The following is a 22,278-nucleotide window of genomic DNA, read 5'->3' on the forward strand; positions in this document are numbered from 1 at the left end:
CCCTCGGGGCGGAGGTCAGCCCAAATGGCAGCACTCGAAATTGATAATGAGAGTTGCCAATTGCGAACCTCAGGCATTTCCTGTGTTTGAGATGGATAGGCACATGGAAATAAGCATCCTGAAGGTCCAGAGATACCAACCAGTCCTGGAACTGAAGGGCCTGAAGGATCTGAGAAAGAGTGACCATCTTGAATTTGTCTTTCCTGAGGAATTTGTTAAATTCTCGCAAGTCCAAGATGGGTCTCAGTCCTCTGTCTTTCTTTGGAATGAGAAAGTAAGGGGAGTACCAGCCCTTGTTCCTCTCCGCTACAGGTACCGGTTCTATGGCACCTTTCTCTAGCAGGTCCAAAATTTCCTGCAAGAGGAGGGGATCCGGAGCTTTCTGAGAGCTAATCCCCGGTGGATGACTCTGAGGTATGTGTAGGAAAGGCAGGCAGTAACCTTGGGCAACTGTTTCCAATGCCCTAGCATCTGATGTGATAGCCTGCCATTCCGCCAGATGTTGAGTCAACCTGCCTCCTACAGGTGTCCTGTGAGGGAAGTCCTCAGAGTGGTTTTGGGGCGGCTGATGCAGATGCAGATGGTAAAGAGGCACCTGCTGTTGCTGCGGCTTTTGAATATCTACCCCGTCCACCTCGGGTAGTTCTTCTTTGTCCCCTTTGAGCCGGTCGTCCTCTACCTCTTCCGAATGCGGAGTAGAAGCGAAAGGAGTTGCCGCTCGCAGAGGTTCCTGTCGGACGAAAAGGTGTCTGACGGATTGCAGCGCCTAGGGATTTTGCTGCTGCTTTTGAAGTTTGCAGTTTCTCTAAACTGTCATCCGCCTTTTTCCCGAACAAAGAAGAGCCATCGAATGGCATGTTCAAGAGCCTGGCTTGAACATCTGGAGCAAAACCAGACTTTCTCAACCAAGCGAATCTCCTGGTTGTTGTACTTGCCGCCATTGCTCTGCTGATACTGTCAGCCGAATCAATGCCCGTCTGGAGGGATTCGCACATAGCGTCTTTACCGTCCTGTATGATATTCAGGAACGCCTCCCTTTCTTCTCCCTCCAGGATGCAGTCAGCCGCTGTAGAAGCACACTCCCAAAGTGTATGGCTGAATCTAGCAAGGGTGCAAGTAGCATTAACAGATTTTAACGCCATGCTACATGCCGAAAAAACTTTCTTTGCCTTAGTATCATATTTTTTATCGTCCCTGTCCTGTGGGACGGTAGGGTAAGTAGTCTTGACATTAGTAGAAGATGCTGCCTGTACCACCAGACTTTCTGGGGATGGGTGTTTTGACAAAAACTCCGGGTCTGCAGAAGGTACCCTGTATTTTGTAGACAGTTTTTTATTTACAGCCGGGACCACATCTGGGGTTTCCCAGTTCGTCATAATCTTCCTCTGAAGAGCTTTATGAAAGGGCACTACAGGATCCTCCTGTGGGCCTTTGTCAAGAAAATCTGTGAGGTCATCTTGTTGGAAAGACTGGGAAGGTGCAGACCACCCCATAAACTCTGTGATCCTGGCCATTAAGGCTCTATAGGGGGTTTCAGCATGCTCCCCTGGGTCTGGCCTAGCAAACTCCACCTCAGGGGAAGTGTCTAACCCACTTGCCTCATGTAAGGAATCATGAAGATCCTTTAACCTGCGTTCTTCAGAGGATAACTCCTCTCTAACTGGGGTTGCAGGTCCCTGCAACTCAAATGTGTCTTCCTGTTCAGACAATTCACCCTCTTCCATAATTGAGGACATAGTTCTCAATTGTTCTGAACTCATAAAGGGTGTAAACCCCATCTCCAAGGCAGAGGGTGCCAAACTTGTCATAATCGGCCTCGAAAACGTCAATGTCGTCGACGCCGAAGGCTTCGGGCGTGGCGTCGAAAACAAAGGCGGAGGCCTCGATGACCTCGACAGAATTGGGATTCTGCTCAAGGAAGTCGACAATCTCGACGCCATCGTCATCGAGGACCTGGGGATAGCCACTTGGTGTGTCGTAACCGTGACTTTTCTTGGCGTCAACGTCGGTGTCGAAGATAGCGTCGAGTCGACAGACCCGTGTGTCGAAGGTCCCTTCGACAACAGCGTCGAAGACACCGACCTCGGCGTCGACGGAACCTTCGTCGACGGCGTCGACGGAACCTTCGAAGAAGGTTTCGAGGTCATAGCTTTACTCGAGGGTTCGTGACGCGCTCGAGAAGCTTCCTTCACCGGGTACTGCGACTCGCAGCGTTTTTGACCTTCGGGTCTTTCGACCAGAGCATCGCTCTCGGCAGTCTTCGAGGGGGTCGAGGCCGCTTTCTCGAAGACGCTCATCATATTTTTGCGGAATTCCTCCCATTCAGCCCGGGAACTATGTTTCGTGGGGCAAGGGATTCTCTTAGGAGAAACAGAGGAAGAGGAGGACGGAGAAGGGGATCTTCGACGTCTCCTCTTCGAGTGCTTCGATCTCGAGGAGTGATGGGACCCACTCCGAGACCTGGAGCGCGAATGGTGACGAGGAGACGAATGTCTCAACTTCGTCGAGGAAGAAGCTTTTGAAGTCTTACCTTTCTCCAGCTTCCCCCTACGCTCCTTCAGGGCCTTAGCTGTCATGGACATAAAGTCCTTGCACTCCGAAAAATGGTGTTCAGCTCCCAAACACCACAGACAAACTCTGAGGGTCAGTCAGCGACATCTTTTTCCCACAGTCTCGGCATTTTTTGAAGCCAGACCGAGGGGTCGTCGGTTCCGACGAGGAAGCCATCGAGTATGGATCGAATATCTCGAGGTAAATAGGATAAATTCTCTACGAAACTGAGCAACGATATTCCGAGGCACTGAGTAAGCGCGGAAAAACGGAACTGAGCAAGGGACACTGAGTGCGGCCTTTATAGGCAGGATGACGTCGATACGGCGGCTGTCGAGGGACATAGACTCAGAGGACGTTGACGCGCAGCGCCCACTAGAGAAACATTTTCCGAGGCCAGCAGAGCTGGAAGGAGATATCTAAGATAAGGAATACGTCGGAGTACACAATCCCTTCGAAGAGGAGGTTTGGAAGAGTACAGGGCTAGAACGAAAAACAGGACAGGGTGGGGTGGGCAAGAGAATGGAGTCAGATGCGAGAGAGTGGAAAGGGGGAATCAAACAGGGAAGTTTAATGCGCATGAAAGAGCACAAAGCTGGATGAGTACATGGAGGTAAAAAAAAAACAAATGACGAGGACAGGGCAGATAGGAAGGAGTAAAGTGAAGAGTAGGAGAGGATTAAGCCTGGAGAAATGAGTGCAGTTTGGACTAGCCCTGAACCTCAGGCTCCCCTTCTGCACTAGTGAGGTGGGGTGAGAAAGCCATGGCCACTTTCACTCGTCATTAGTGTTTATATACTCTGAAGATTCTCCTGTGACAGGTAGAGATAATGCCCAGTAGCCTGATTTTCATGCACTGTTGGTTAGACAGATCGGGAGATTTGTGCTCTCCCTTTAATGCAATCACTACTCACAGATACATTAAAAACCCAGAACTTTTAATAGACTCAAGGAATGCCGACGTTACATACAAGAATATACTAAAAGGGAGGGCAGCCCATCACGGTATTCAACTTTCTCTCCAGGTTAAGTGTTAGCTTCTGCAAAATGGATGAATGTTCCATATCCTGGTGTGGGTGACGGCTTAAGCCGACAGCACTTGGAAGCTTACTCCTCAACGTCATCGAAAGTGCAGTAAAATAAGTAAGCCTAGACTCGCCCAATCCATAGGCTGCTCTCTGTCCAACTGGCCTTGGCTCTGCTTCCCAATGCAGGGCTTCATGTAGGAAATCTGAGCTGCTACTGCAGCAGTTCCTCCCAGGAAATTGGCTTGGAGAACACCTCTCTCTCCAGCCACAAGTCATAGTTCATCTGGAAGTCCTCTGGGAGCTCCACCCGCTGACCCAACACACTCTGCAGACAGTTGTCCACTGGCAGGAAGTCCGGATTGCTTTGAGCACGGTCATATCTCCTGGAGTTGAATCGCTCAATGTTGGCTCGAAGTGCACATTCCTCAGCTTGGAAATCCCACGGACGAGCGTCCAGATCTAGATCAGGGGATGAAGGTGAAAGGATCAAAGACTGGGAAGGTCAACAAACAAAAAATACCCACCACCATATTTGAGCAATTCCTCCTCATCAACCAACACTCATTGGACAGCCTCAGAACCAGCCAACAAATACACTGTCCTTGACTTGAACCAAATACCCTTAACACAACTGTTTAATGCGACTCAAACCCAATCACCTCATAATCAGTCTCTCTGGCTGAAATACACCCAATCCATACAACCAGTTTCCTCCTACCATACATCCATGCAGTGCGCCTTCCTTTTTCCATTTAGCCCATCTTGGATTCCTCTTCCAGAGTATCTCGGATTAAATAACTAGTCCCTTTCGGCTTCTCATTCTCCTTGCTACCTTCAACATCGCAGGGGAACGTCTCTGGGGCCCATAAATGATCGGGACCTTCTTTCTGTCAGCTTGCTTTCTGCAGCATCAACTTCTTGTGACTCTCTCGCTATCTATGCGTCTTGATACCGCTATGGGTACGCAGACCGTTTGTGGATTCTTCCCTGGGGTGGTGTGGCGTCGTTGGATTGGCAAGCTGCCCACCTCGATTGCTTTGTGGACACGCCACCAATGAGTTTTGCACCCGGGCCATTTCGGTTTCTCGCTTCTGGCATACGCTGGGTTTCCAGCATCTCCTTCTCCTGTTCAGAGGAGTTCTGAACCTCGCAGGCTCCGTGGCTCGCTTCAGCCCTGCCTCCTTCAGGTATACTGCTTCCAAGCAGGCCTCCCCTGTCTGCCTTCATCTCTCTATCTCTCCATCCCGCTCTCTCTTCCCCGTTATCCTTCTCACACCCGTTTGGCATGTCCTCTCTTCAACCTACTCGTCGTTATGCAGGATTTTCATATCAATGATAAATCTTTCTGACCTGTGTCAACCCCAGAACATTTTGCATTGACTAGTTAACTATTTTACCTTGTCCCTAGACGAAGGGGAATCTTTCTCCTATCTCACCTAGTCTTTTACTCTTTTATGGGCAACTTTTTTATGTCTTTCCATAGTGTATGGTTGAAGTTATAGTTTCATACAACTTTTGGGATTAGGCTTGTTTGCCCCTATGGGCTTTCCTGTTAATTTATGTTTCATGTACTTGGGTGAGCTACAGTTCCCAAGTAGTAAAGAGAGATTTTTATATAGTGAGCCAGCACACCCCACCTCATGTGGAGTGCTGGGGGGACACAATGTATCCCCTTGCTTACTTACCTGTAACATTGTTACAATTGCGAGTTTTACATGAATGGCTTGTGGCAGTTTTACCTTTATGACTTTTAGCCTTTATTACTCGCAGGCTGTTAATTCAGCCTCAGTAAATGTTAGGCGATCCTCTGCACACCAGGCCACGACACATCAGAACACTGCCCACATTCCCCCAACATCTCCTCCCAAGCTTCGAGGCTCAAGTGATTCGGTGAACCCACAGAACCGAAAACTCCGTACCAGTGTACGGGCTCGATTGCAACCCTTTCTGCATTGGCAACTGCCTTGGAGAACGTATAGCAGAAAGGGCGGCCTTACGTCTTCACGCCAGTCACGTGATACACTACGGCGTTCCCCATGTGATCTTGGTGGACGTCACATGATCCAGAGAAGTCAAATGACCCAGGGGCGATCAGTATAAAGTTCTGAGAGACAGAACGCTCATTGCTTCTCAGCTGGCTTCGGACACTGTTTGGCGTTACAACTTGCTCCTTGTTACCTTGATCACGGAACCCTATCTCGGACTCCCTCGGACACCCCTTGGTACTTTTGCTTGGAACTGTTTACCTGTTGCCGGATATTTGGACTGCACCTCGACTTGTCTTTGGATCATCCCTTGGTACCTTGCTGATCTTCTACGCCTTTTCCCTACTGGGGATTCAAGTCAAGCCCCGACTCCCACAGGTGGCTACTCTTCATCCACGCTGAACCTGCGGTTCTACCATTCCAGGGATCGCCGCATCTAATGAGCCTCGAACCTCCCTACTAGGTTACCTGGGTCTCCATTACACCAGATAGGTAAGACACTTTAGTTACTTGTTTACCTCATTGTATTGTGCTTGCCTGGTACTTAACCTCATTCCCTCTTGACAGCAGCATCGGTGTTCCAAGAGGCTCCGTGGATCTGAGAAGACATCTCTCACCTGTGGCCTCAAGGGTCGTACAGCGGGTTTCTATTTAGTTCCCCTGTGCGTCACTTGGGGACGGAGGTCTCATCGGTCTACACGACACTCAAGTCAGAACAGACTGAGAAGCCGTACAGTCGTGTTAGACGATGCAGGGATCCACGGATGAACCCATAGCTGCTTTGGTTCAGGCAATTACAATATTAAGGGCAGATATGCCCGCCGCAAACACTGTGATCCATCAAAGGTTAGATTCCATACAAAGTGTTCAACATTCCCTTCCTGCAGACCCTGAGTTTGGCGATACCGGCTCCTCAACCACACCCTCTCCCGTTACTGCTCCTGTAGTCCCAACTCCGATGATACTCCCAACCCCTTCCCCCTTAGCTGCTCCTGAACGCTATCAAGGGGATCCCAAGAAGTTCAGAACCTTTATTAATCAGTGCAAGTTACATTTCCTATGCAGACCTTTGGCTTTTCCCACAACCACTGCTAAAGCTGCCTTCGCCCTTTCCCATTTGGCCGGAACAGCAGCTGCTTGGGCTAATCCCCTGTTAGAGAACAATAGCCCAGTTCTTTATGACTTTGATTTGTTGGTCCTGGAAATGGCCCGAGTATTCGATACCCGACACAAGGTACAGTCTAGGGATTTGGAGTTGTTGGAATTGACTCAGGGTAAAAGGTCTCTGATAGATTACATCACCCGATTCAATCAGCTAGTTGCGGAAACATCATGGCCAGAAAACAAGAGGGCGGTGGTTTTCTATAGGGGGTTGAGTAACACCATGAAAGATGCATTAGCAGTGATCCCTTCTATGCCTACTCAGTATCAGGAATTGGTTGATCTGGTCTTGCAGGTAGATGCACGACGATCGGAGCGTAGAGCTGAATTGGGGGCCTCTTCCTCTCCCACTCTTGTTGGCACTCCTGCTTCCAGTCCTGAAGAACCTATGCAAGTGGGAGGGTTACGTAGTCCTATTACAACATCTGAGAGAGAACGTAGAAGGGTGGATAATGCATGCTTTTATTGTGGTACCACTGGACATTTCGTGAAAGAGTGTCCTCGACGGCCCAGGAAGAGTCAGGTTTTTCGGACGGCTCGACCTTAGAACCGGAGAACAGGTCGAGTGTTCCGTCATCTTCTCCGGGTACCTCCCTTGCCTTTACTCGGGTTCAACCCATTTCTGTAAAGGCTACCCTATGTCCCTCTACAGGCCTTCTTCATGCAGTCAATATCATTATTGATTCAGGTGCCACTGGTAATTACATAGATATTGATTTGGCCCATTCCCTCAACCTACCTTTAGTGGTAAAAACACGACCGGAACATGTCCAAGCCGTAGACGGCTCTGCACTGGTATCTGGTCCTGTCAGACATCAAACTGCACCTCTCTTGTTAAACATACAAGAAGTACACACCGAAACCCTGAGTTTTGATTTGATCACCACACCCCAATTCGGCATCATATTAGGGATTCCATGGTTACATGAACATAATCCATTGATCAATTGGCAGTCAGGTACTGTAGTCTTTGAGTCTGATATCTGTCAGAATTATTGTCTTCCGGTCCATCAAGCCCCTGACACACCTTCTCGGGCCTTGGGGGCCTTAGCCCAACTCACACTGACTGTCGACGATCCAGAGCTTGTGCATACACATACTGTTGGGGGGTTGGTATCTGGGATTCCGCCAGAATACAGAGAATTCGAATCAGTGTTCGACCGGGGCTCGTCTGAGGTACTCCCTCCACACAGACCATATGACTGCCCAATCGAACTGCTTCCCGATTCCAATATTCCTTCGGGCAGGATCTATTCTTTGTCCCCTTCGGAGGAACTGGCGTTGAAAGACTATGTACAGAACGCCCTACGATTAGGACACATCCGCCCCTCCACTTCACCCGCGGCAAGTCCTATCTTCTTTGTACCCAAGAAGGAGGGGGATTTACGCCCTTGTGTAGATTATCGGCGTCTTAACGCTATCACTAAAAAGGATAGGTATCCCATCCTGTTAATCACTCCACTTCTAGACCATTTAACACATGCTTCCATTTTCACTAAGCTTGACCCACGCGGCGCATACAACTTAGTACGCGTCCGCGAGGGAGACGAGTGGAAGACCGCTTTCTGCACTCGGTATGGCTTGTACGAATATCTGGTCATGCCCTTTGGCCTATGTAACGCCCCGGCCACATTCCAACGATTCATGAACGACATATTCAGGGATATACTGGATGTTTATATGGTTGTGTACTTGGACGATATCCTAATCTTTTCTCGTGATCTTGATGAACACGTGAATCATGTCCGAGAAATATTGACCCGTTTGAGAGAACATTCCTTGTTTGCCAAACCTGAGAAATGTCAGTTCCATAAAACAACTGTTGAGTTTCTGGGTTTTCACATCACCCCTGGGGCGTTATCCATGAATGAATCTAAGGTCAAAGCAGTATTAGATTGGCCAGTACCTCAAACACTCAAATCCTTGCAGGCTTTTTTAGGGTTCGCCAACTTTTACAGACGTTTAATTTCTTCCTTTTCCACAATTGTAGCCCCGCTTACGGCCCTGACTAGTCCTCAGGTATCTTATCAATGGCAGAGAGAACAGCAGGAGGCTTTTGAGGCTTTGAAAACCGCCTTTACTACCGCACCGGTACTCCAACATCCAAATCCTGATCTTCCGTTCATAGTAGAGGTGGATGCCTCTTCCTTTGCCCTCGGTGCGGTATTATCACAAACATGTCCAAATACAGGCAAATTACATCCAGTTGCATATCATTCCCGTAAGTTTTCCAGTACTGAGTCTCATTATACCGTTACGGAGAAAGAACTCTTGGCTGTCATGGATGCTTTCCGTGTCTGGCGTCATCATCTTCTGGGGGCTAGACATCCCATCACGGTATACTCAGATCAGCGGAACCTACAGGATCTGGCTTCTTTGAAATGCATCAATAGCAGACAGGTCCGATGGCATCTTTTCTTTTCCGCTTTTGATTTCCATATCATGCACCGTCCTGGCACTTCACATGGGAAGGCGGATGCCTTGTCACGTTCCCCGGGAGGGGTCCAGTTGCCTACATTCCCCGACACTGTTCTCGGTAAGAGCCATGTGATTTGTCTCTGTACACCCTCATTGTCACTATTAGATTCGGTCCGGTCCTGGACTAGCAATCATTCTGACCAGTTACGAGAATGGGATCCAGTATATTCTGATGGTTTACCTTTCGTACATGAACGCCTGTTCCTTCCTACACCTGATACACGTAATCTAGCCCTTGAGTGGTCTCATGACGCTCCCTTTAATGCCCATCCCGGACAAGAGCGCACTTTAGATCTTCTCAAGCGTTGGTGTTGGTGGCCTTCTATGAAGCGCGATGTGGAGTGTTATGTCAGATCTTGTGCGGTATGTGCTCAGGCTAAACATCAAAGGGGTCGACCGGTTGGATTGTTGCTTCCGCTTCCGGTACCTCCCAGGCCCTGGCATACGTTGACAATGGATTTCGTTACCGATCTCCCCAAGTCAAAAGGCTTTGACACTGTCTGGGTAGTGGTGGACACGTTCACTAAAATGGCCCGTTTTGTTCCTTGTAGGGGTATCCCTTCGGCCCCTGTCTTGGCGGACTTGTTTTTTGAACATGTGTTTATGCTATTCGGCCTCCCTTCGGTCATTGTTTCCGATCGAGGTTCACAGTTCACCTCTCGGTTTTGGAGGTCCTTGACGAAACTATTGGGCATTGATACGAGGTATTCTTCGGCCTATCATCCGGAGACCGATGGTCAGACCGAAAGGACGAATCAATCGATGGAACAATACCTTCGTTGCCTCATATTGCAACATCAGTCCTCTTGGTTGGCCGTTTTGCGGCTTGCGGAGTTCGCGTATAACAACGCGGCTCATTCAGCTACTGGTTATTCTCCTTTTTACGCCCTCTATGGTCAACATCCCAAGGTTTTGCCGGTCCCTGATGCCTCTGGTTCTTTGAATCCTGCGGCCACGACATGTCTTAGGGATCTTTCTGCTATTCATGCGAGTACAGTGGTTCATCTCACTGAAGCAAAGGCCTCTATGAAGGCCCGTGTGGATGGCAAACGTCGTGCTGCTCCCCCTCTGGTGGTGGGTTCTAGGGTCTGGTTATCTTCCCGACATCTTCGCCTAGTGGGTTGCCGGAAGTTGCTGCCTCGCTTTATCGGGCCGTATGTGATCTCACAGGTTGTTAATCCGGTGGCTTTCCGTCTAGTACTCCCCAGCTCTTGGCGTATCCATCCTGTGTTTCATGTCTCCCTCCTCAAACCCTGTCCTGACTCAGTCCGTCTTCGTACCCCTGTTGCGCCGGTGTCCTTGACCTCTCCTGATGTTTTTGAGGTGTCGGCCATTTTGGGTTCTAGATGGTTTAGGGGTAGGCTCCAGTATCTGGTGGATTGGACGGGTTACGGCCCGGAGGAGCGTTCGTGGGTTTCCGCATCTGATTTGAACGCCCCGCGGTTGGTAGCCCGCTTCCATAGGGATCATCCGTCCTGCCCACGGGGTCGTGGGCCGTTGGGGGGGGGGGCTATGTTAGGCGATCCTCTGCACACCAGGCCACGACACATCAGAACACTGCCCACATTCCCCCAACATCTCCTCCCAAGCTTCGAGGCTCAAGTGATTCGGTGAACCCACAGAACCGAAAACTCCGTACCAGTGTACGGGCTCGATTGCAACCCTTTCTGCATTGGCAACTGCCTTGGAGAACGTATAGCAGAAAGGGCGGCCTTACGTCTTCACGCCAGTCACGTGATACACTACGGCGTTCCCCATGTGATCTTGGTGGACGTCACATGATCCAGAGAAGTCACATGACCCAGGGGCGATCAGTATAAAGTTCTGAGAGACAGAACGCTCATTGCTTCTCAGCTGGCTTCGGACACTGTTTGGCGTTACAACTTGCTCCTTGTTACCTTGATCACGGAACCCTATCTCGGACTCCCTCGGACACCCCTTGGTACTTTTGCTTGGAACTGTTTACCTGTTGCCGGATATTTGGACTGCACCTCGACTTGTCTTTGGATCATCCCTTGGTACCTTGCTGATCTTCTACGCCTTTTCCCTACTGGGGATTCAAGTCAAGCCCTGACTCCCACAGGTGGCTACTCTTCATCCACGCTGAACCTGCGGTTCTACCATTCCAGGGATCGCCGCATCTAATGAGCCTCGAACCTCCCTACTAGGTTACCTGGGTCTCCATTACACCAGATAGGTAAGACACTTTAGTTACTTGTTTACCTCATTGTATTGTGCTTGCCTGGTACTTAACCTCATTCCCTCTTGACAGCAGCATCGGTGTTCCAAGAGGCTCCGTGGATCTGAGAAGACATCTCTCACCTGTGGCCTCAAGGGTCGTACAGCGGGTTTCTATTTAGTTCCCCTGTGCGTCACTTGGGGACGGAGGTATCATCGGTCTACACGACACTCAAGTCAGAACAGTAAAGCACGGAAGAAGCATTTTTCTAAAATTATGGCCTTGTTTGTTCGCCATTTCTCGTGTTATTGCTGTCTGAGGTCTTCCTCTGCCGCCTCAGTGGAACGACCTCAGTGGCGGTTTTGTCTTTGGCGGGAATCCTGTCTATTCTCCGCCCAGGCTCCAGAGTGTCTGGAAAGGCAGGAAGCAAGGGAGGAGTCGTACTCACCAGCCCTTTGTCTTTCACCTTGCCTGAAAGGGAACAACTCCCAGCGAGGGGCCGGCTGTCCTGATTGGACAGCCCGACTGCCCCGATTGGACAGCCCGACTGCCCCATGCTGTAAAAAGCAAGGAGCGAATGCAGAGGTTGGGCTGTAGTTCCTGATAAAAACTCTGAACCTGGAAGCTGCTGACAAGTCGACCACTGGAACTGAAACAGAAGAGGAAGATTAAGAAACGAAGGCTGTAACGATTTCCAGAGACAGGAGAACCTGCTGTGTAACCAGAGCCTGCTGTAACCCTTCCTTCCAATGGACCTGGGGATCCCGAAACGGATGACCCTGATCTAGAGCCTGGTAGGACCCACTAGATTCAAGAGCGAGGGCCTGCATTTTGAGCCATCCCATGTCGGGCTGTGACCTTACGAGGCTGCAATACCCAAAAACTCTGGGACCTTGAGCTATTGTGTGGTGCACGGTCTTCCGAATCATAGCGGAAACTTTAGTGGCATCCTGCTGGAACTTGAGACACGCGATTTGAGTCCTAAAAGTCTCCTCACCAGAGTGCTGGACCTTGCAAACGACGGGTGATATTCAGTCTTCATCTGGCTCCTGAAAAGGGCGCCAAAACCACAGAGCCACATCCAGCCATGAGTAAACTCTTGCCTGGAGCCTTTACAGTTGATCCCTGCTGCAAATTCCCTTCCAAAGTCCTGTCTTCCATCTTCATGAGAAAGGAATCCATCGACCAGGGTTTTAGCTACAGATCCTGAAGTCTTCCTGCTGCAACTCTTCTTCTGTGCTGAGGTACTGTGTTGGCTGGGGTATTTACTTACCTTAAACCTGTGTGATTTCTGTGAAGCCTTTGGGGTGTTTTCATTGATTGGGAGTCCTCTCGTCCAGTTCACCAGCCCCTGCTGGAATCCTGCTAGGGTGTCTTCTCTGAAGTCTCTGGACCCTCAACTAACTTTGAAAGTGAACTACTTACTTGTTTGTACAGTCTTCCACAGGAACTCTGACTTTGCCTTGACTGGGTCCAAAATGCCTTCAACTATCCCTCCTTAGATACCTCCCCTCTCGAGCCCTTCTCTCCTTTACTTCTAACTCCCTCTGGGTTAGTCGTTTTGCAAAGAAACGAGTTGTGGGCAGATTTCTGTCTTCGGCTGGGGCCTCCCTTTGGAACAGCCTCCCGACCACCTTGAAACTTGGAGAACCATCTCCGGTTCAGGAAGCACCTCAAGACATTCCTGTTTGCCTCTGACTTTGCCCCCTTCGCCCCTGCTGATCTGTTCTCTCTTGGCATCGTGACCTGGCCACCCTCTTGTCATTCGGGCCCAGGTACCTGCTCATCCTGCCACCCTCTTGCACTGCCTCCGGGCAACTCTTTGCAATGGGGTTCTGTATCTGTACCCATACAGTCCTCCTCCCACTTCTCTTCTGCACTTATCAGATATACACTGAGTAATCTATCACCCGCCACTTGCACTACAACGGCTTAGCACCATTATTTATTATTTTTTGTATTTATTCTGCTGTACTCTGTTCCACAATTTCCACTACACTCACTCCCCCGCCCCCCTTTTACTTTCCCATGCACTTGCACTTTATTAATGTCACTGGGCCTAGTAGGATCGCCGTTTTTTTTTGTGTGTTTCTCCCGTTCCCCTCCCTTTGCCTGGTCACGCTCTGAAACACTTGTGTACGAGCACAATATAAATAAATATACATAAATAGGTATGACTTACCTAGAAATACGGTTCATTTTCTAAATAAGGTCTGTGCTTTGGTCTGTGTCCTTTAAAGCATAGTGTTGTGTTTTATAATGTTTTTATATGATGTGCGATAGCACTTATTTCCCCCAAGATTTATCTGGGCCTACTTGTATTTAAATAAACCATTTATTTTTACAATACATATTGTTTCAGTGTTTCTTTGGACCATATGTGTATTACAATTTCTTTGTACTGATTCTACAGCCCTCTCTCCCTCCAAAGATCAGCCTGGCTGCTCTGTCTACGCTACCATATACTTGGGTGGTACAGTCTTATACTAAGAGTGGAGTCTTGTACCGCCTCAGTTGAATGGTTTTACTAAGGCCTTAGTTGGACTTCAATAAAATTGTTCTAACAGTTGTTGCGGTAAATTGGACATTTTTATTTAAAAAGACAACTTCTCTTTCTTCCTGGTAATCGCAAGTTAATTTTCTCTTGAAACAGGAATTGGAACTTGCAAATATTTTGTGTATTAGATCGTCTCATATATGTCATGACATGGAGTGGGGTAGGGAGTTCCTTGCAGGAACGGGCATCTAGGGAGGCTGTTGTGGAGCGGGCACACCTCCCTAACCTCATAGGGGGGGGCTCACCCTTGGGGAAAAGCTACAAATTCCCTCGATTTGTCACTCTCTCCAAATGAACACCATGTTAAGCAAAGGTATAGACTGAATGTAACCCGGGGAAGGGGGCAAGGGGTTGCGGTGTACCGGTTTGATGTACCATCAGAACACCGGGGTCTGGGTGTGTACGTGCTGTGCTGTCCTGTTGATGTTTTTCTGACTGCCATTGAATACACTTACTAACCCTCCATCTATTGGGTCATTGCTGGACTGAGAATGGTCCCTGAGAACAAGCCCCTCGTCTGCCTGCACGTCCTGCTAGCATATGGCTTCTATTCAACCTGCCTGCCCCGACTCCCTCCTTGAATATCAAATTGTGGGTGGTCCCTCGACACTTATAAGTGCTGTTCTATAAGGTTCCTTTCCTCTGCATTCACACACAATATGTTCATTAGATTGTATGGGATACATTACTCCCTGTAATCATATTTCTGAAAATTGTGGATCTTCTAAGATTCACATGCTCTGAATAGTCTGACATCTAGTGGAAGTCGCAGAGTATTACAAGATTTGTTTTCGAACTCAAAAAAGTACGTCGACAGGGCGTGATTAGTAATACTATCCCTAGTGTGACGTGCACTGTACCCATGGTCCTTCACGCGTCGAGGTCCCTGAGATTGTTTTAGGCCCCTCAATACAATCTAATGGTTCCCATGTACTATTCCAGAAAGACCATGGCTCTCCCTGCATGCCCATTCCCAGCTTGTCTCTTCCCCGTAACCATGGCTCTGCCTTGTACAGTCCCCGCACGGCTGCCTCCTCACAGACACCCTCCACCACCAGCATGCCTGATCTTTGCATGCTCTGTGCCCACACGCTCGCCTGACTTTTACCGTTCCCATATGCCCAGTCGTCATTCAGCCGGTGCCGCACTTTCTGGTATATTGCGGACATGGTTTTCATGTTACTTTTCCTCCACTGGCGGCCGAGGTACTTGGTCTGGACCTTGAGCAGTTTCAGAACGTAGAGCTGCATCATGGCCTGCTTCACCTTCAATGCGCGCTTCAGGATAGGCGCCGACTTGAACACCACCAACATCTGTGAAAACACACAGGGCCTTGTGAGCCATGGGCACTAGGGAGGCACCCGTCGATGCACATCCACATGAGAAAGGTGAGTGGATGGCAGTGGAGTGTGAGTGGGACGGTGAGGCAATAGGAATATCTATATAGAACCAATTGATGGTGTTGGTGGAAAGCTCGCCAATGAAGCAAGTGCCTTAGATCTATTGGCTGACTTAGCCTCCATCCTTTCTCCTTCTGTAATCTATGAAACAAGAACCATTAAACAGGTCAATAACCCCAATTATACAGAGCTTAGAAGTGGGAGGACTCTGACATGAAGTGCTATATAAATATAAGAAAAATGATTACTGTTCTTAACAGACGTACAGGTCTAGCGGTTTGTCTAATGAGCAGAACTGAAGCAAGTGACGAGCAGGAAAATCCCAGACATACAAACCCACGCCTACAGTTGCAGCACTATTCTTGCTCACCATTGTGCGCGAATGCTTCCATTTTGTCAACTTGTTTAATATCCTCAGGAGATTGATGCAGGAAAAGAGGTTCCTCCAACAGAACTGGTTGTTATCGCCAGCTTCCTGTAAATTCACAAGTCCATAAAGATAAAGGTTAGGGGCATGGTCATGAAACGGCATCAGAGACACAGCAATTAAGAGAACGCAGGGGCAAGACCATCCTGAGCAGGAGGCCATGGGAGCAAGCGCACCAGCGTACAGGAGCTTCTCACCAGACTTTCCGCGGTCAGCTCCGGCAGTTCATGCACAACACAGTAGGGATAATCCAAGACAGAAATACTGTCAAGAGAAATGGAAACCATCTGTTAGAACAGCCATGCTTAGGGTACATCATGATCCTTATACCACCATGGACTCTGCTTTGCTGTTTCCATTCAATCCCTCTCCCACACAGAGCTAGGGTCATGTGTTCCCAGGACTGAAGCGCCGCATATTCCAAGAACTGGGAAGTCCACTTTACGAATGTTTCCTTTGAATCTGAGCATTCCCTGTGGTGAACGCAGTACACGAGCATATACGACCCATCTCCTCGTCTGAAGCACCTCTCCTGCAGCACCACTCCAAGCACTCCACTGTCTGGATGCAATAGATTACTTATTCTTTATAATGCCACACATCACTACAGCCACTAGCACATGCTCACATCTTCTTGACCATACAGCTATGGATTCTGCTTTTGGTAGTCTATCCAGCCACTAACACATGCGCATGTCTTCTTGACCATACAGCTATGGATTCTGCTTTTGGTAGTCTACCCAGACATTAACATATGCTCACGTCTTACTGACCATACAGCTATGGATTCTGCTTTTGGGAGTCTGCCCAGCCACTAACACATGCGCATGTCTTCTTGACCATACAGCTATGGATTCTGCTTTTGGTAGTCTACCCAGCCATTAACATATGCTCACGTCTTACTGACCATACAGCTATGGATTCTGCTTTTGGGAGTCTACCCAGCCACTAACACATGCTCACGTCTTACTGACCATACAGCTATGGATTCTGCTTTTGGTAGTCTACCCAGCCACTAACACGACTATACTTGCTACACCTTGCCACCTCCCGTCGTGTATCACCTGTTTTTGGCCGTGATGTAGGACATGATGTTTTGATTGAAGAATTTCAGTATTAAGGGGATGCAGTTCGCAAACACCAGATGCTGAGCTGTGTATTCAAACTAATGGGAGAAAGAAAAGAGACATACAATGTCAGTGTGCGCTAGGGAGGCTACATCCATCACAATGCCTGGGTACCGAGAACCTGTTGCTGCAACACAAGAGCCCAAACATTACGTACTGTTCAGGGACCCTCACAGCATTCACAGGACACTGATGAGTGGCCCGACAAGCTCCCTGGGGGAGCCTGCACACACCAAATAAAGCAAGCACCTTTCACTGTATACAGTAAAAACATCATCTATGGCAGAGGTAGCAAAGGGATTGCACCAGTTCCAGGGCCCACATGAGATTGCACATGTTGCAGCACCCCAAGACCTTGAAACAGTCACAGCAAAAGGGCAGACTACTCATAGCACAGTATTCAGAAATGTAGCAGCGCCTGAGAGACTGCACACATTAGAGCTATAGGGAGAGACTGCGCATTCTAAAGCAAGAGGGAGAGACTGAACTTGTGGCAGGAAAGCACACCAAGCAAGTCACGGATGGGGGAGGTGGGAAAGGCAGCAGATGAGGGGGCAATCCATGGTGGGAGGGCACACTCGCACCCCCAGAGTCTCTGCTTTACCTGATAGACATGGTTGAGCTTAAAGTGCTTGAGGAGCAAGAGGAGAACGGCTGAAATGGCTTTCACAATAATTTCTTTGTGTCGATTTACATCCACCCCGAGCTTCATGCTCTGTAGCACCGTAGTACTGAAAAATAAAGAAACCAAGTAACGAACATGGCATTCAAACAAAGTCATGAAAAAATAAAACGCTCAAAATATGTTCTTAAAAAAGAAAACAATAATTTGACACACTAGTCGAGTACTGTAAAAACACACGCTCAGCAACAGCCAGACATAACTAGGCTGCATTCCCAGGACTTACATAACCACCACCGTTTCAAACCTGAAAGTACCTAGGTAGCACTCCTTATTACCACCTATGCTCCCCCAGAGAGCAGCTCTGGGGCAAACAGGTTTGACTTTTTATCCCCCTTTAGGTCAGACATCCGGAGTCACTATAACTCACAAGACAAGGGTAGAAATATTCCACTCACTACCACCGTCCACCTAATCTAACCTCCCAGACAAGACCTTCCCTTACGGCATCTCCTCTGGAAGCACATCAGCCAGGATGTTAATGGAATCAGTCTTTGCTTTCGAGGTGGGGGCCGCAGCAAGAAGGATCTTCAACAAGGCGATCTGTAATGATAGAAAGGGTGAGAAAAGGGATAAGTGTTCCAAAGGGTACGGTAACATGAGCCAGGGAGGGGCCAGGCCAGGGGACCGGTTGCCCGAGGAGCCAGGGGCCTGTCTGTGCGAGGAGCTGTCAGGGTCCCACAGTGCATGGTCAGGTTCCCTCATTACTGTACACACCTTAAAGACTCATTTGGGCTTCCACACTTTGGCATTTTACTTAAACATTTTAACTGGAGGTGTAGGAGTTATGATTAGTAGTTATCCTGAGTCCGAGTTGGGAAATGGGTTTTAGTTTTGAATGATCTTAGGTTTGGCTGGTGAGATAATCCTCCTTAATGAGACTTTCAGGAAGCCTTTGTTTCCCCAGGGCAAGATGGAGGTCATGATCAGCAGCAGGGATTGGCTATGCTTGATTGTGGGGTAGTTTGGAATTCTGCAAGGAGTTCTAAACCGCCTTTCATTCTAGTGGCTCATGGAGCAGGTTGCAGTTTCAAAGCTCTGTAAATAAGTTTTATGAAATCCCCAGAGAATCTAACTTTTCAGAAGTAGAACTAAAGTGAAACCACTGAAAACCCATCTGAGGAGTGCAAGTTGTTCAAGGAACCAGAAACAGAGACCACAGATGAAGAAAGCTAAGTCTTTTATTGAAAACTAAAGTAACCTTGTAAATTGCTTTGAAGTAACAGTTTTGTTGTGTTCAACTGTATATAAAGAGTTACTCGTTTACTGTCAGCGCGACATAGAAAATGCAGAGAGACTGAAGTTTGAGCAGCAAACAGTCAGCTGGCGTATGTGCGCGTGTGTGCAAGTGTGAGAGATAAGGCGATGGACTTCACTTTGCTACGCCGGGTCTAATTAACTAACTAATTGCGCGATCCGCGGTTCTTGCGCATTTGCCAAATGTTTCCTTGTACTAATCTTTTGAGTTACTAATACCGTTTGTGAGTTCCTGTACAATTCAATCCTCTACGCTTATCCCGTCGGACAGCATAAAGGAAAGGACCTAACTGCATAACGTGCGTGCCACGCGTCACAAGTTTTTTCAACAGAACATTCTCAACTGAAAGCAGTCTTCTCAGTGAAGCGCCGACGCAGTCTGTTTTTAAAGTTTGATCAAGTGGATCACAGCACAGCGATTTGCACGCGGCAAGTGAAACACGTGACAATTGAAAGAAACCGGCAGAGAGATTGAGAAACAGTATCTGCAAGTAAGGTCACAATGTGAATAATTAATTGAAGATAATATAAATACTAAATGAAAGGAAAAGCTTCAGAACTCCGAATTCAAGCAACAGCATAGATAGTAAAGTAAAAGAAGAGACTTCTGAACACTATGTTCAAACAGCAACAGTTATTCTAGTAACTCTAGAAAAGAGTTGAAAGCAAACAGTACTTAGGAGGCAGTCAGAACTCAGGAAGCTTGCTGGAAGTTGAGAGAAGAGGCTTAGTAATTCCAGCAGAAGAAGAAAATAGGTTTAACGATTGATTAAGGCGATTAAAGACTTTAAAGTTTGCTAAAGCAGATTTACAAGAGCCTATCAGCCATTGTGCATAGGCAGCAGGTATAGAGGTAAGATATGTTAGATTACTGGGAAGTTAGTAGAGTTAAGCTGTGGGGGTGGTAACCAGCTGTTATTTTTTAGATTGTTCTCAGTCATCACGACTTCCAGTCCGGTCGTGAAGGCGTCAGAGGTGCCACAGAAGATGTGCATTTTTTATTTTCTCCATTTCCCTTTCCCCTTGAGTTTGCCGGCTAGGTAGCTATATCAATATTAAGGCTGTTTGGCAGGCAGACTTGGGGAGGGGGCAGGGGGGGTCTGGTGGGCCAGCATCACTCCTGCAGGAAGATGCAACTGGATCCGACAGGAGCCAGGGGACCCAGGGAGGAGCATGTGCGAGAAGCCAGGGAAGAGCCGGCACAAGGAGGAACCAGGTCCTGGGGAGGAGCCAGGAGGAGGATCCAGGGTGCAGCGAGGAGCTGGGAGGCGCAGGCCCGGCAATGAGCCTGTAGGACGAGCCAGGGAAGTGCCGGGATGAGGAGCCCGTGCGAGAAGCCAGCGCGAGGAGAAGCCAGCGCGAGGAGGAGCCAGGGCCATGGCGAGGAGCCAGCACAAGCAGCCAGTGGCCCGGTGAGGAGCTTGCAAAAGGAGGACCGGTGCACGGGGCCTGGTGTGGAGCTGGCATAAGACGCTGGGACGCGGCGAGGACCCAACGTGAGAAGCCAGGGGCCCAGCAAGGAGCAATCCACTGAGGTCGTAGAGGTACAAGTAAAAGGGACTGAGGGCCTGAGAGAACAAATAACAGTGCCCAAGACCTGAAAGGAACAACTAACAGTGAATGAGCCCCGGGAATAAGAAGTAAAAGGGATTAAGTCCTGGGAGGAATAGGAAGAGGCTGAGGTTAGAGAGGGAAAAGGACAAGGGGCGCATCAGGCACTGAGGTGTAAGAGGGAATACCTGTCGGGACTATAGCTTGAGAGGAACAAGTAACAGGAGCTTTGGCCTGAGGGTAAGAAGTGCTAGGGAAGTATCAGAGATTGTGGCCCGAGGTGAATACGTTGCACAAAGCGCCCTATAAAGAAAGAGGAAAATAGCAAGAGGGGCCTGCCCTTCAAAAGGGGTGGTTGCCTGCAGCCAGCAGGGTCGGGGAGCACGACACTGCCATGGTGGGCCATCAACCCGTGCTGCATTGGGCTCAAGCAGGCATTCTCTGTGGTTATGGAAAAGGCACAACAAAACCACTACTACCAAATTAAAAAAATGGACGGTTTAGCAAATAAGATAGAAAAACAGATCACAATGTAACCTCTTTTTTTCCGAATGCCAGCACCATGAATGAATTGGTGCAGCATGGTGCAGTGCCATCCCTTGGGAAGCCCTTTCTTTACCCGTAGCTGGGCCGCGAGGAATTAAACATGTCACAGTGTATAGAACCCTTGATGTCATAAGGCGTCATGTTGGCTCTTTGAAACGCCACTGGTTGCATTTTGAAAAAGCACCTTATGAACAGAGAAACATCTATGACGTTCCGTTATCCCAGCCTCGTCCAGTTCTGGTTTATAGTGGGTCTTGCTAATGTTCTGCTGGCTGCTCTCCAACATATTGGTATTATCGGATTGCATAGGGAGAAATGGCCCAAATAGTTGGAATTCGTTTTGGGGACATCCAATCAGGACACCTTTCACTCTAGAACTGACCACAGCCTCTGGGTATCAGGAATGGGGATATAAATAAAGGCAGTAAACTGCAATCTACCAGGGGCGCACTGACCACTCAATGTCAGACTGATCGGCTTTCAGTCCCAGGGGTGCAGTAGGAGAATATTATCAAATGAAACCATTACAATCTGGGAATTGCTTTTGATATCAAGTCCCTTTCAAGCGCTGCTTTTGATTCATGCAACATCTTAAGATCCTTATTGTTTCAAATAAAGCTTGATGGGTATATTATTATACTCAAAATTCTACCTAATTTTCTTTGGTGGAGAATATTGTAGTTTCCAATAAAACATCAAAACTACCGTTTTCTTTGGTTGTTTGTTAGGGCTTTTGTAGCCGAGTGAGTTATTGAACTTCATTCCAAGAGCTTGCATAGTCTCCATGTTATAGAACACATTTTAATGCATGCAAGTGTCTGAAACATAAGTGCAAAGAATGTGTTTCTACAAACGAAAAGATTTAGTTCTCCCATAAAATAGGTGGGCCCAAAAGCTAGGGTCTAGACACTCCTGCACCCAAACATTGCTGTCTTCCATGTTACCCACTCTGCACCTCTTTCTTCCCCCATCACAGTTTCTTGTTGCGAGTAATAACCAGCGAACCACGTGCACAATCAGCGGAGATGGGCCTCCAGACCGCACCATGCTGCACTAGACAGGCTGAATAATGCAGACCCATCTGCCCTCAGCAGAGCGGTCCTTTCAGGCCCTGATACTAGCATCATTTCTGAAAAAGGCAGTCTTTAGTGGGAGGGGTACAGCCTGGATAACAGGACAAAACATTTAAACAGGCTGTAGACATGGGTTCAAGAAAAGTGGAACTCTACTGGAGTAATGCCTGGGCAGCTAAAACATGAAAACCTTTCCCTTCCTGCGGGTGTATTTAATCACCAATCTTGTGTCCTAGTCTTGAAAGTAAGAGAGTGCAGGTGCGACAAGAATCAGATA

The 22,278-nt window shown here is 48.4% G+C and overlaps 1 protein-coding gene across 2 annotated transcripts in view; it reads right to left on the reverse strand.

The window, feature by feature from the left end:
• Positions 1-3,467: 3,467 nt before the first annotated feature.
• The window catches only part of STRIP1 (striatin interacting protein 1), a 306,491-nt gene continuing 287,680 nt past the window's right edge, over positions 3,468-22,278 (reverse strand). For both annotated transcript variants that reach the window (XM_069632974.1, XM_069632973.1), the window contains exons 15-21: positions 18,020-18,117; positions 17,497-17,623; positions 16,830-16,930; positions 15,963-16,029; positions 15,709-15,813; positions 15,047-15,251; positions 3,468-4,037 (exon numbers count right to left, since the gene is read on the reverse strand). In XM_069632974.1, coding sequence (XP_069489075.1) covers positions 3,790-4,037; positions 15,047-15,251; positions 15,709-15,813; positions 15,963-16,029; positions 16,830-16,930; positions 17,497-17,623; positions 18,020-18,117 — 951 coding nt within the window. In that variant the 3' untranslated portion in view covers positions 3,468-3,789. The remainder of the gene's footprint in view (positions 4,038-15,046; positions 15,252-15,708; positions 15,814-15,962; positions 16,030-16,829; positions 16,931-17,496; positions 17,624-18,019; positions 18,118-22,278) is intronic.

Source organism: Ambystoma mexicanum, chromosome 13 (genome assembly GCF_040938575.1).
Source record: "Ambystoma mexicanum isolate Mex_15411 chromosome 13, UKY_AmexF1_1, whole genome shotgun sequence".
Lineage (NCBI taxonomy): Eukaryota > Metazoa > Chordata > Amphibia > Caudata > Ambystomatidae > Ambystoma > Ambystoma mexicanum.